The following is a 13,771-nucleotide window of genomic DNA, read 5'->3' as shown; positions in this document are numbered from 1 at the left end:
AGGCGATTGCTGGTGGGAGCCATCTACACCTCTTTTTGGGGACTGGCACTTATTTATTTCTCATCAGACATTTCCAGAGAGCAAGAGAAGGAAAAACACACCCTCCCTAGGGTTAGGGGCTGCCCATCCAGCCTCTCCAGCATGTCTACCCCCATGGCCCCAGAGAAGCACTCATCACAACAAAGTATTCCTGGAGTTCCACAGACTTCCTAAAATTTCAGACAGAGCAGAGTGTGCTGTAGCTTCATAACCAATTAGATTCCATGTTCATTCCATGGGCAACTGCAGACTTCTAGTGGTTTGCCAAGAGCTATACATTTTTCATGAAAACCAAATCTACTAAACTGATTCACAACAAATTTAAAAAACACACACAGATAAAATAGGTTCTGTGCATGCAAAAATGGCGTCAAGAAGCCCTGTTGTTTTTCGGTGGTGAATCTCCCTACAACAGATCACGGAATCAAGTCTGAGACCGCTATAATTCTGCCTCAAACCCCTCTGCCCTTCTTCCCATGACCCATCCATATAAAACCTTGGAGGAACCATCAAAGGTCGCCTGAATTTTTCTTTTTAGGAATGTTTTGTCCCGTATATTCAAGAGGGAGGACAAATGTATTCGGTCAACAAACAAGCAATGTCAACTGCAAGAGGTCTCGCCTTTGGACGACCTATTTATTGGCTTTTGTAATCGGGTGGGGTACAGGACGGGGCTAATGGGGTTGGTAAATGGAGCCCTGGGAAGCAACCAGCAATGTCGCCTTCAGAGTGCTATTTTTTCCTTATGTACGAAAATTAGTGTAAGCGTTTGTTGGAATCGAGCTCCAGAGCAACAGAGCAACGAACAAGGGTCAGGGCCCCTGACAAGATCCAATAAATGGGGTCGGGTGGCGGGTTCTAGGGTAGACTGTCATGTCAGGGGTGGTGTCCAGGTTTTTTCCTGAATTGTAGGCGCGTCTGTGCTGACCTGATGTTGAGGGGATGCTGTTCCAGATCCTGGGAGGAGCATGGACAAAGAAGGCTTACCTTCTGTGTTATTTTCCTTCTTGCAATGTTTTGCCTCCAGTCTGGCAATATCCTTGTGTGGTTTGTCCTCCAGATGTGGCTAGTTTGTCTGGTGTGTGCCAGGTGGGTAGTTTGTAAGTCTCTTGAACCCAACCTAGGAGAGAACCTTCCTAGGTCACACTGCTCAAAGCAGAAATGTTGTGACAAGGAGTAGAGCCATAGTTGTGCACCTAAATGACTTGGCATTAAGAGACAGCCAAAAAGGGCCATTTGGACACCTGTGTCTCATATGAACATTAAGATGCTTAAGAGAATCCTCAGAGAAACGCCTCTACTACAGGTTGCCAACTGCAGTCCGCCTTCCATGAAAGCAATGGATGCCGCAAGGACGGTGCTGGTGCTGTTCTTTCACACCTCAATAAGCATAGAAAATAGTACCACCTTCAAACCCAAGAAACGCCGTTCAGTCATCAATAAAAAGACAGGCAGGGTCCGTGTTCAAGCAAGAAAACTTCCCATTTGCTTTGTTCGGCTGTGCGTCAGATTTAGGTGGTTTTTGCGCCTAGTTTTGATCCACATGTGAACTCTTCTGCAATTGGTTATGCCCAGTCTTAACTTTGTACAACATATGCATGTGAGCTGGATACTGGTCACTCACAACTCTGACATTTGGATTACTTTGAAAAACTGATTCTTGTGCCGTACAAAAGGCGAGAGCTAGGGCATAAGTATAACAGAACACAGTGACATTAAGAGTGAGAAAGAGCAGCATAGGGAAAAAATCAGGATACAAAGAGAGACATGGTGGATACATGGAGAAGGAAACAGAGACAGCATATGAAAACAGAGAAACAATTCAAGAATGAAATGCAAAAAAACTTTTGTACATGGAGTCAGTTCGAGGGCCTCATGTAGATAGACGTAAATCAGATCACAAAAAGTCCCTGGTGCAAATTGTATTTGCATTGGGTGTCCTCTTAGATTTTGAGTGTAACTTAGAAGCTGACTCTAAAATGGGGAATAATGTACACATGTAATTTTTGGCATGTTAATTCCACCAGTGGTGAAAATAAGTGTAAAATCAAAGGAGGCACAATTAGCCCTCCAGTCATAATCGTTGCAGTATAAAAACAGGTCAATTTTGTCCATTTTAGGGAAAAGCTAGAGTGAGAAAGGAAAGATAAACAATCTTATGAAATGTTGAAACATTTGGCATTTTAATTGATGGATCTTAACCTTGATGCTTTTGGGTGTTTGTAAGGTAATTCTGCTTTCTTTCTTCTCTCTAGCTGAAGGACGACTGGCGGTACGTGGCCATGGTGGTGGACCGGCTCTTCCTCTGGACATTCATCGTCTTCACCAGCCTGGGCACTCTCGCCATCTTCTTGGATGCCAGTTTCCACCACCCGCCTGAAGTTGCGTTCCCATGAACAGCAGTGAACTCAGGGGCTCATCAATTTCCAATCACGGTGCTGATGATCAGGGATCCCGCCCGGAAGGGGCTCATCGTAACATGATGAGCAACTGGCGGCTGCTACCGGGGGTTCCGGTAGCAACCCTGGATGGATATTTAATGATTCAAGTGCCTGGGTATTGTCGCCCTGGAGTCGAGGCACTTGCAGAGGCTGACACAGATTTTTACAAGTTTGATACTCAAACAGAAGCACATGTCTTTATTAAAATTATTATTATTATTATTATAAAACTATTTAAAATAAACTATTCAACAGAATGGCCATGGGCTCATGTGTACATTTTCTTTACGCTTTGAATAAATTCTAGAGTCGATGCCATGCTAAACTCTGAAGTTAAGTGGTGGTGGAGTTTGAGTGAGTATTTTTCAAATATTTTATTGTGCCAAAAGGTGCCACCAAGACTGCATTTGTTATTGATTCATTTTGAAGTGTTGGTTTGCAAGTACACAAACTGGCCACACATTATGCACACTTCTCTGGTGAACTGCAATGAGCACAAACCCATGTTTCGTCTCATTTGCTTCTGTTGGAACCAAAGAAGGATCCTCTTTACCGCCGAGCTCTGTTTTTTTTTGTTTAAATCTGTTTTTATTTATTTTAGTATTTCCATAGTCATGACAGACAACGTACACGATACAACGTACAACGGTACAACGTACCGCCAAGCTCTGTTTGTTTGTGTAATGAGGCTACAAGGTATCGCCTGTGCACATCCAGACACTGGGCAAGAATAGATGGACGCACCTGATAAAGGATTTGTGAGTGTGCTTCTAGACACAAGATAACCACTCGCGAAGGACCACAAGTTAGGAACAAACAGAACTTCCATCAGAAAGGTAGTCAGGCTGAAGACAAGTATACTCTGGTTGTGCCTCCTGAAGCCCAGTGCTACTGGAAAAGGACTCTACCTGGTCGCAGATAGCAACAATCTATTAGTCCAAACCTGGCTCAGCAACTTGAACCTGGACAGATTTAACCCCCAACTATTACTGATCACTGGGAAGCCTCTCAACACAGATCTCCCCCTCGAGGAACACAGCACCAAGAAGATCAAGACAGGATGGTACTAGTTCCCCGTACTAAAGAAAGTGAAACTCTTCCTTCCGCAAAGTGTGGTACTGCTCCCTAAATCCACCTCTCCAGCCTACTGTAAGGCACCATTTACTGATCAGCTTTCCTCATTAATGACCTGAAGAAATTCTACTGCATCCTCCCTATCCTGAGGGAACTCCATTGGCTCTCTTTACCAGCTCTCACCATCTCCAAGGCAAGCAATGTCAGCTACAAACCGATCACAATTCTCACCCCAGGTTCTCTTGCCGATAAACTCAGAAACTGCAGCAGCTCTCGACATGCCGCAGCCAGGACACTGCCAAATTGAGGATGATGACATGTAAGAATGAGGAAAAACAGAAAACAGGTATTTTCTCTCTTCCACTCCTGGACCTACAAGAGCATCCCAAGTCACATCAGGACCGCCTCACCCTTCTTCAGTTCAGGAATACACTAAAGGCGCTCCTTGTCTAAGGACACTGAAATTCAATATGTCAGAATGTTCCCTGTCTCACTCTGAACTCTGCAAACCCTTCTCTCTACCTTGTAAAACAGCCCTCATCATACCCTTAGCCTTTTTTATCTTGTACAGCTCTCATGTACCCCAGTATAGGTTTGTGTTATGTAAAATGCCCTCATATGCACAGATCTGTGATACAAGGATGGCTGTCCCCATGGGCTAAAATGAGAACTCACCAATGCCTCCACGCGGTGTACTTCTTCAGGCAGTGGCGGAGCACCACCCTTCGATAGATCCAGAGGCAAAACGGAGGCCCCAACAGCCCCCGTGGTGTAGAGGCCTCCCGCGGGTTTCTTGTTTTGGAGGCGGCCTCCTCATCTTCTAAGCCAGCCTGCTGACCTTCAGAAAACTCCTCAAGACCTGGCTTTTCGAGCAGTAGCAGCATTCCCCACCCCAGTGCCTTGAGACCCTCACAGGTGAGTAGTGCGCTTTACAAATGATATGATTGATTGGGTATACAGCCTTTACAACGAAACTTTTACAACGACATACCATTACAACGCAACTTTTACAACGCAAACTATTACAACGCATTGTAAAACACACGTTATATCCTGAGCTAGACAAGACAGCAAATTAGAGTCCAAATATCACATTCCAAAGTTTCAATGTTTTCTCAAAATTCTTCATTTATTTTCATTTGTGATGGAGTCCAATCTTCACCCAATCTTCACCCAAGTAGATAGAAGACAACCACTGCCACAGGCAGTGGTTGTCTTCTATCTACTTGGGTGAAGATTGGACTCCATCACAAATGAAAATAAATGAAGAATTTTGAGAAAACATTGAAACTTTGGAATGTGATATTTGGACTCTAATTTGCTGTCTTGTCTAGCTCAGGATATAACGTGTGTTTTATAATTGTACAATTGTGGCTCGAATGAGTCCCAGTGTCTGATTTTGGTTGGGTGACCGAAATCTTATCCTTTGAGCTTACCTAATATTGGATCCTACTAATTGATAATTCCTCTCAGCGCAAATTACCCTCACTCACCTGATCACTTTGTTGGAATTATTACAACGCATTGCTCTGGGGGGCGCTCTAGGATAGGGAATAGGTTAATTTACTATCCAATAACCTTCCCTACTATCCACGGGGACTGGAGTTGGAATAGTAAATTAAACTATTCACTATCCAGCGCCTAAAAGCATTATGCGTTGTAAAAGTATGCGTTGTAAAAACTGCGTTGTAAAGGCATGCGTTGTAAAAGCATGCGTTGTAACGGCATACATCCGATTGATTGATTGATTGATTGCCATTGCATGCCTCGCAGATTCCATGCAATGGCATGGAACAAGAAATAGTTAAATGCTCTGGAAAGCCACTCTGCTTTGTCAAACAGGCCACTGCGGTGTAGGAAGGACCCAACCGTTCAGCGGGCCCCCATTGAGTCCAAGACCAATGAATATCTGTGCGATCTGGGAGAAGCCAGGGTCCCTCATCACATTCTGCAGGGTGACCCCCATCATTTTGCGTTATGGCTTTAGACAGATCCCTAACAGTGGAGTCTTGTGACAGGGACAGAACTACAAAGGAATAGAGAAACTATGAAAATATGAAAAGGAAAAGCTCATGGACATGGTTGTATGATGTTATAACGAATTCTATTGCAACGCATGCCTTTACCACGCATGGGTTACAACGCAAATTCCTTCCCCACGCATATCCTTTACCACGAAAATGCCTTTAACGCACACTTTTACAACGATTTTCGTTGTGAAACTATGCATGTTATTGGCATTTTTACGTTAAAGGATATCTCCTATCACTATTAACCCTAATATTTTTTCCTACAAACCCACCCCCTCATACCTCCTTACCTCTCCACGTCCTCTCCACTCCAAACCCTTCCGAGGTGACGTTTTACGTTGTTAGGAGGAAACGGAAGTGTCTTTCCGTTTCCCCTACTGACGCCGATTGCCTCCACATTTTTTTCTCTTCAGTTTCTTCATCTTAAGGAATCCGGTGAGTTTCTTTTTTTTGGTGGGGGTAGACCCCCAAGCCCCCTTTATTAAACCCATGTTGTTTTTTTTGGGAGGGGGAGACGTCCCCAAGCCCCCCTTTCTTTGTAACCTTTTGCACACATGCCTTTACTACGTATCTCGTAGTAAAAGTTATGCGTGGTAAAGGCTTTTCGTTGTAACCACGCATGCGTTGTAATGTATGCATGGTTATGGTTACTCGTGGAAACAGCTGCGTTGTAGTGACTGTTTCCCCATGGACATCTCTCTGATGGATTAAAAAAAGTTCATCAATAGGTCACCACATCTTGCAAGTGGCGTTGAAGAGAGACGGGGATGCACTCAGGAGGAGAAGACAAGCATTGGCCAGTGCCAGGATGAAGAAGAACCCTGATACAGGCCTGACATGTTTTGAAAATTGAAATCAGGATGTATGGAGGTCGAAAGGCAATTAAAGTGAACACTGCAGAGACAAAATAGTAGAAGGGTTGCAGCACCTGAAGCAGGCGAGACAGATAGCTTCAATATAAACATTATTTCAGTTTCTCTTGCTTTGTGCACAGACATCAAATCACTGTCAAGAGCAGTGTTGATAAACTGCACCACCACTAGCTACAGTCTCTGATACTCTAAAACACTCATCCATTGGAAACCCAGGGCAGCAGGCACAGGGAACCCTCAAACCAAAACAGGGGATTAAGGCTGCTCTGCCCGCACTGGTGACAAAGTCCCTATGATATGTAAATTTGTAGGTGCAGGAGGTCTGGGACACAATCCCCTAGATCCCAATAGTAGAAAGCCAAAAACTTTGGTTTTCAAATCAAATTGCACATGGTGACCCCCGCACACTTCAACCGAAAATATAATGATAATACAGTGTCAACAATGATATACATATAGTTCTAGCAGCTTTCCAGTTGTTCTCCCAAGAATTCCAAAGTCAGTTTCTTCAGTAAATAATTCTTTATTCAAAATGATGCTCAAAACCAATAGCCAACGCGTTTCGTCCGTGACCGGACTTCTTCAGGGCTTGTTTAAATTTCTCTATGTGATAAGACTTCACAAAGGTCTTCACACGTGAGGTTCGAACAATTTCGCAACAGTAAGTAATCATGAATCCAAGATGTAAAGGCTTCAAATTTTTTGTAGTTGTAAAAGCAGTAAAGGCGGTAAGTTCAGTGTCGGCGTGTCGTGAAACCGGATAGTCGTCTGGTGGTGACCCTCACTACATCTTATTTATTTTTATTTAAAGAGTTTTATATAGCGCTGGCTAGACCCGGAGGTATCAGAGCGCTTTACATGAGAATCAACAATGTAACAGAAAAAGTTCAACAATTACACAAAACATTCAAAACATAAGCAATACAATTAGGAGAGGAGAGAAGAGAAAGGAGAGAGAAAAGTAGTGGAGGGGGCAGGGGAGGTAAGAAAGGGAGGATAAGGAAAGAGACAATAAGAGAGACAAAAAGAAGTCTGTCTAAAGACCGACTGGGTAGATGACGACCAAGGAGGGAATCCACGGCCCATCTTCCCTACAGCTAAACTAAGTTGCTCCATTGGGCATCAGACAAAATAGTTCAGTCTCAAATAAATTGAGAGAGGAGGGAAGGAGAGACATAGATAGAGGGAGGATGCGGGAGGAGCCGACAGGCGAGAAGAAAGGAGGTTCAACAATGTGGTTCAACAATATACCAGAAAAAGATCAACAAGTAAACATAATATCAAACAAATCAGCAATACATTAGGAGAGGAGAGAAAGGAGAGAAAAAGTAGTGGGGGGTAGGGGAGCTGAGAAAGTGAGGATAAGGGAAGAGACAACCATAGAGACGAAAGGAAGTCTGTCTAAGGACAGACTGGGTAGGTGACGACCACTGAGGGAATCCGCGGCCCAGCTCCCCCAGACCAGCAACATAGACCGAATTTCATACACCCTACTCTTTTTGCAATTTGTTACAGTGTAAACCTGGCCAAAAAGCACTAGAATGATTTAAATGGGCACCAGTTACATTACAGAAGGTCAGATTAATTTTTTAGGCATGAGGAAATGAATTGATTTGTCCAGAATCGAAGGATGTGGAGTGGACGTCAAGGCTTGAACCTGGCTCCTCTGTTCCAGTTGCCAGTGTAAAAATGACAATTTATTCACAACGTACATCATATCTCAAAATGAATATTAGAACATTGCAAGTGCAAAGGGGCCCCAAGTGAGCGATAACCACCACCAAACATAAGAAACAATGAGTGAAAATCCAAGGTATGTTGATAAGCAAACAACCATATAGTTCAGTCTTATTAGAGCAGTCACAAAGTTGTCTATTCACACTCTTGTGTAATATCAGGAGCTTTATTTGCGAATAGTGTCAAAGGCGTTTCGACCCTAGGAAGGTTTCATTGTGACTGAGGCTGGCCTGAGGAACCTATAATAATGTAAAGAAATATATAAGGCTGGAAAACCTACTAGGAAGGATGCTAAGAAATAAAGAGGATGATTTATACCTACTTCTGCCGAGAAATGAATCCAAAATGAGGGAAATGTATGTATTACTGCATGGGCGGTGCTTAAAATCCACCAAGATGATTCAGAAAAGGGGGTGGTGATGAACAGAGTGTCTGAATTAAGCAGACCACTCTTACCCAGTCCAAAGATCAGGGCTTGATCCATCACCGTTATTTAGCTCACTGCCCCATCCCAGCTCAGAACCTGGCTATATGCAAATTAGTCTGTCCCTGGCCCAGTGCATCATGGGAACAGGGCAGACCAAACTACCAAGCCAATTCTTCACCAGAAAGGAGACAAGCTTCCGGGGACCGGTTTCTGCCATTTCAGGCGTCGTCGGCCCGGCTTGCTTGAATCCAGATGGAGCAGTGAGCAAGGGACTCATGTCTGAGTATACCCTTCCACGCTTATGGTGGACAAAAATGATTCAGAAAAGGGGGGTGGTGATGAACAGAGTGTCTGAATTAAGCAGACCACTCTTACCCAGTCCAAAGATCAGGGCTTGATCCATCACCGTTATTTAGCTCACTGCCCCATCCCAGCTCAGAACCTGGCTATATGCAAATTAGTCTGTCCCTGGCCCAGTGCATCATGGGAACAGGGCAGACCAAACTACCAAGCCAATTCTTCACCAGAGAGGAAGCTTGTTTCCTTCCCAGTGTAAGAATTGGCTTTTGTAGTCTGGTCTGCCCTGTTCCCATGATGCACTGGGCCAGGGACAGACTAATTTGCATACAGCCAGGTTCTGAAACTGGGATGGTGCAATGAGCTAAAAAACGGTGTTGGATCTAGCCCTGATCTCTTGACTGGGTGAGAGTATTCTGCTTAATTCAGAGACTCTGTCCATCACCACCCCTTGTTGTTAATAATTTTGTCCACCCTAAGCGTGGAAGGGTATACTCAGATGTGAGTCCCTTGCTCATTGCACCATCAGGATTCAAGCAAGCCGGGCCGAAGACGCCTGAAATGGCAGAAACCGGTCCCCGGAAGCTTGTTTCCTTCCCAGTGTAAGAATTGGCTGTTGTAGTCTGGTCTGCCCTGTTCCCATGATGCACTGGGCCAGGGACAGACTAATTTGCATACAGCCGGGTTCTGAAACTGGGATGGTGCAATGAGCTAAAAAACGGTGTTGGATCTAGCCCTGATCTCTTGACTGGGTGAGAGTATTCTGCTTAATTCAGAGACTCTGTCCATCACCACCCCTTGTTGTTAATAATTTTGTCCACCCTAAGCGTGGAAGGGTATACTCAGATGTGAGTCCCTTGCTCATTGCACCATCAGGATTCAAGCAAGCCGGGCCGAAGACGCCTGAAATGGCAGAAACCGGTCCCCGGAAGCTTGTTTCCTTCCCAGTGTAAGAATTGGCTGTTGTAGTCTGGTCTGCCCTGTTCCCATGATGCACTGGGCCAGGGACAGACTAATTTGCATACAGCCGGGTTCTGAAACTGGGATGGTGCAATGAGCTAAAAAACGGTGTTGGATCTAGCCCTGATCTCTTGACTGGGTGAGAGTATTCTGCTTAATTCAGAGACTCTGTCCATCACCACCCCTTGTTGTTAATAATTTTGTCCACCCTAAGCGTGGAAGGGTATACTCAGATGTGAGTCCCTTGCTCATTGCACCATCAGGATTCAAGCAAGCCGGGCCGAAGACGCCTGAAATGGCAGAAACCGGTCCCCGGAAGCTTGTTTCCTTCCCAGTGTAAGAATTGGCTGTTGTAGTCTGGTCTGCCCTGTTCCCATGATGCACTGGGCCAGGGACAGACTAATTTGCATACAGCCGGGTTCTGAAACTGGGATGGTGCAATGAGCTAAAAAACGGTGTTGGATCTAGCCCTGATCTCTTGACTGGGTGAGAGTATTCTGCTTAATTCAGAGACTCTGTCCATCACCACCCCTTGTTGTTAATAATTTTGTCCACCCTAAGCGTGGAAGGGTATACTCAGATGTGAGTCCCTTGCTCATTGCACCATCAGGATTCAAGCAAGCCGGGCCGAAGACGCCTGAAATGGCAGAAACCGGTCCCCGGAAGCTTGTTTCCTTCCCAGTGTAAGAATTGGCTGTTGTAGTCTGGTCTGCCCTGTTCCCATGATGCACTGGGCCAGGGACAGACTAATTTGCATACAGCCGGGTTCTGAAACTGGGATGGTGCAATGAGCTAAAAAACGGTGTTGGATCTAGCCCTGATCTCTTGACTGGGTGAGAGTATTCTGCTTAATTCAGAGACTCTGTCCATCACCACCCCTTGTTGTTAATAATTTTGTCCACCCTAAGCGTGGAAGGGTATACTCAGATGTGAGTCCCTTGCTCATTGCACCATCAGGATTCAAGCAAGCCGGGCCGAAGACGCCTGAAATGGCAGAAACCGGTCCCCGGAAGCTTGTTTCCTTCCCAGTGTAAGAATTGGCTGTTGTAGTCTGGTCTGCCCTGTTCCCATGATGCACTGGGCCAGGGACAGACTAATTTGCATACAGCCGGGTTCTGAAACTGGGATGGTGCAATGAGCTAAAAAACGGTGTTGGATCTAGCCCTGATCTCTTGACTGGGTGAGAGTATTCTGCTTAATTCAGAGACTCTGTCCATCACCACCCCTTGTTGTTAATAATTTTGTCCACCCTAAGCGTGGAAGGGTATACTCAGATGTGAGTCCCTTGCTCATTGCACCATCAGGATTCAAGCAAGCCGGGCCGAAGACGCCTGAAATGGCAGAAACCGGTCCCCGGAAGCTTGTTTCCTTCCCAGTGTAAGAATTGGCTGTTGTAGTCTGGTCTGCCCTGTTCCCATGATGCACTGGGCCAGGGACAGACTAATTTGCATACAGCCGGGTTCTGAAACTGGGATGGTGCAATGAGCTAAAAAACGGTGTTGGATCTAGCCCTGATCTCTTGACTGGGTGAGAGTATTCTGCTTAATTCAGAGACTCTGTCCATCACCACCCCTTGTTGTTAATAATTTTGTCCACCCTAAGCGTGGAAGGGTATACTCAGATGTGAGTCCCTTGCTCATTGCACCATCAGGATTCAAGCAAGCCGGGCCGAAGACGCCTGAAATGGCAGAAACCGGTCCCCGGAAGCTTGTTTCCTTCCCAGTGTAAGAATTGGCTGTTGTAGTCTGGTCTGCCCTGTTCCCATGATGCACTGGGCCAGGGACAGACTAATTTGCATACAGCCGGGTTCTGAAACTGGGATGGTGCAATGAGCTAAAAAACGGTGTTGGATCTAGCCCTGATCTCTTGACTGGGTGAGAGTATTCTGCTTAATTCAGAGACTCTGTCCATCACCACCCCTTGTTGTTAATAATTTTGTCCACCCTAAGCGTGGAAGGGTATACTCAGATGTGAGTCCCTTGCTCATTGCACCATCAGGATTCAAGCAAGCCGGGCCGAAGACGCCTGAAATGGCAGAAACCGGTCCCCGGAAGCTTGTTTCCTTCCCAGTGTAAGAATTGGCTGTTGTAGTCTGGTCTGCCCTGTTCCCATGATGCACTGGGCCAGGGACAGACTAATTTGCATACAGCCGGGTTCTGAAACTGGGATGGTGCAATGAGCTAAAAAACGGTGTTGGATCTAGCCCTGATCTCTTGACTGGGTGAGAGTATTCTGCTTAATTCAGAGACTCTGTCCATCACCACCCCTTGTTGTTAATAATTTTGTCCACCCTAAGCGTGGAAGGGTATACTCAGATGTGAGTCCCTTGCTCATTGCACCATCAGGATTCAAGCAAGCCGGGCCGAAGACGCCTGAAATGGCAGAAACCGGTCCCCGGAAGCTTGTTTCCTTCCCAGTGTAAGAATTGGCTGTTGTAGTCTGGTCTGCCCTGTTCCCATGATGCACTGGGCCAGGGACAGACTAATTTGCATACAGCCGGGTTCTGAAACTGGGATGGTGCAATGAGCTAAAAAACGGTGTTGGATCTAGCCCTGATCTCTTGACTGGGTGAGAGTATTCTGCTTAATTCAGAGACTCTGTCCATCACCACCCCTTGTTGTTAATAATTTTGTCCACCCTAAGCGTGGAAGGGTATACTCAGATGTGAGTCCCTTGCTCATTGCACCATCAGGATTCAAGCAAGCCGGGCCGAAGACGCCTGAAATGGCAGAAACCGGTCCCCGGAAGCTTGTTTCCTTCCCAGTGTAAGAATTGGCTGTTGTAGTCTGGTCTGCCCTGTTCCCATGATGCACTGGGCCAGGGACAGACTAATTTGCATACAGCCGGGTTCTGAAACTGGGATGGTGCAATGAGCTAAAAAACGGTGTTGGATCTAGCCCTGATCTCTTGACTGGGTGAGAGTATTCTGCTTAATTCAGAGACTCTGTCCATCACCACCCCTTGTTGTTAATAAAATCCACCAAGGGAAAGCATCAGCAGCAACATACAATTAAGTTTATACCCACATAGGTTACCCAGGAAGGTTAGAAAACACCCAACACAATGGATCAAGGATGCAAAAGAATAAATGCATAGTGAGCAAGTATAAGAGACTTAACCATGATGCATACTAGAAGGCTAATGGATAGCCAAGGGGCGTAATCAATAACCCCATAATAACTACTCAATGGGAGAGAAGCAGAAATACGGCGGCCTCAATGGACCATCACTGTCAATATGGAAGGCTCGCAACTGCATGGGTATTCGGACAAAATATTGAGTTAAAAATATTGAGATGCAGAAATATCGAGTTTTTAATATTGTGACACAGAAATATTGGGCCCGATTCACAAAGGTAAGCTGAGACGAAAGTCTAACTTTACGACTTTTGGTTTTCACAAAGGGCATTTACGAGTAGTAAAGTTAGACATTTGTCTCAGTTTAACTAAAGTTATGGTCAGTTAGAATTAAGACCAAAACTTAAGTTAAGCTGACACAAAAGTCTACCTTTACTACTCATAAATGCCTTTTGGGAGTACCAAAAGTCATAAAGTTAGAGTTTTGTCTCAGTTTACCTTTGTGATTCGGGCCCATTGTGTGCAAAACTATCTTTGACAAAAATATCTTTTTTTTAAGGTATGAAACATCGGTTTTTAACTTTCTTTATGTGTTTAAAAATATTTAAATTGTATATGTTGTATATTGTTTGTGTAATTGCTGTTAATGTTTTTAAAATATAGTTTGTAAGTTTAAGTTATTTATATTTTTTATGTAATTGTAAAATAGTGATTTATAGTGTTGTAGCGGGTTGTGAGGTTTGTAGGGGTACAGGATGGGAAGTTAATTTAGTAAAATTAATTCATAGATTTTTTATTAATATTAAATATTTATTTG

General features: G+C 44.7%; 1 protein-coding gene across 1 annotated transcript in view; it reads left to right on the top strand.

Moving 5' to 3' along the window:
- Nucleotides 1-2,741, top strand: part of CHRNB1 (cholinergic receptor nicotinic beta 1 subunit) — a 93,989-nt gene extending 91,248 nt beyond the window's left edge. The window contains exon 11 of the mRNA XM_078670970.1: nt 2,295-2,741. Coding sequence (XP_078527096.1) covers nt 2,295-2,435 — 141 coding nt within the window. The 3' untranslated portion in view covers nt 2,436-2,741. The remainder of the gene's footprint in view (nt 1-2,294) is intronic.
- Nucleotides 2,742-13,771: the final 11,030 nt, after the last annotated feature.

This window comes from Lissotriton helveticus, chromosome 12 (genome assembly GCF_964261635.1).
Source record: "Lissotriton helveticus chromosome 12, aLisHel1.1, whole genome shotgun sequence".
Taxonomy (NCBI): domain Eukaryota; kingdom Metazoa; phylum Chordata; class Amphibia; order Caudata; family Salamandridae; genus Lissotriton; species Lissotriton helveticus.
This window is presented reverse-complemented; position numbering and strand designations above follow the sequence as displayed.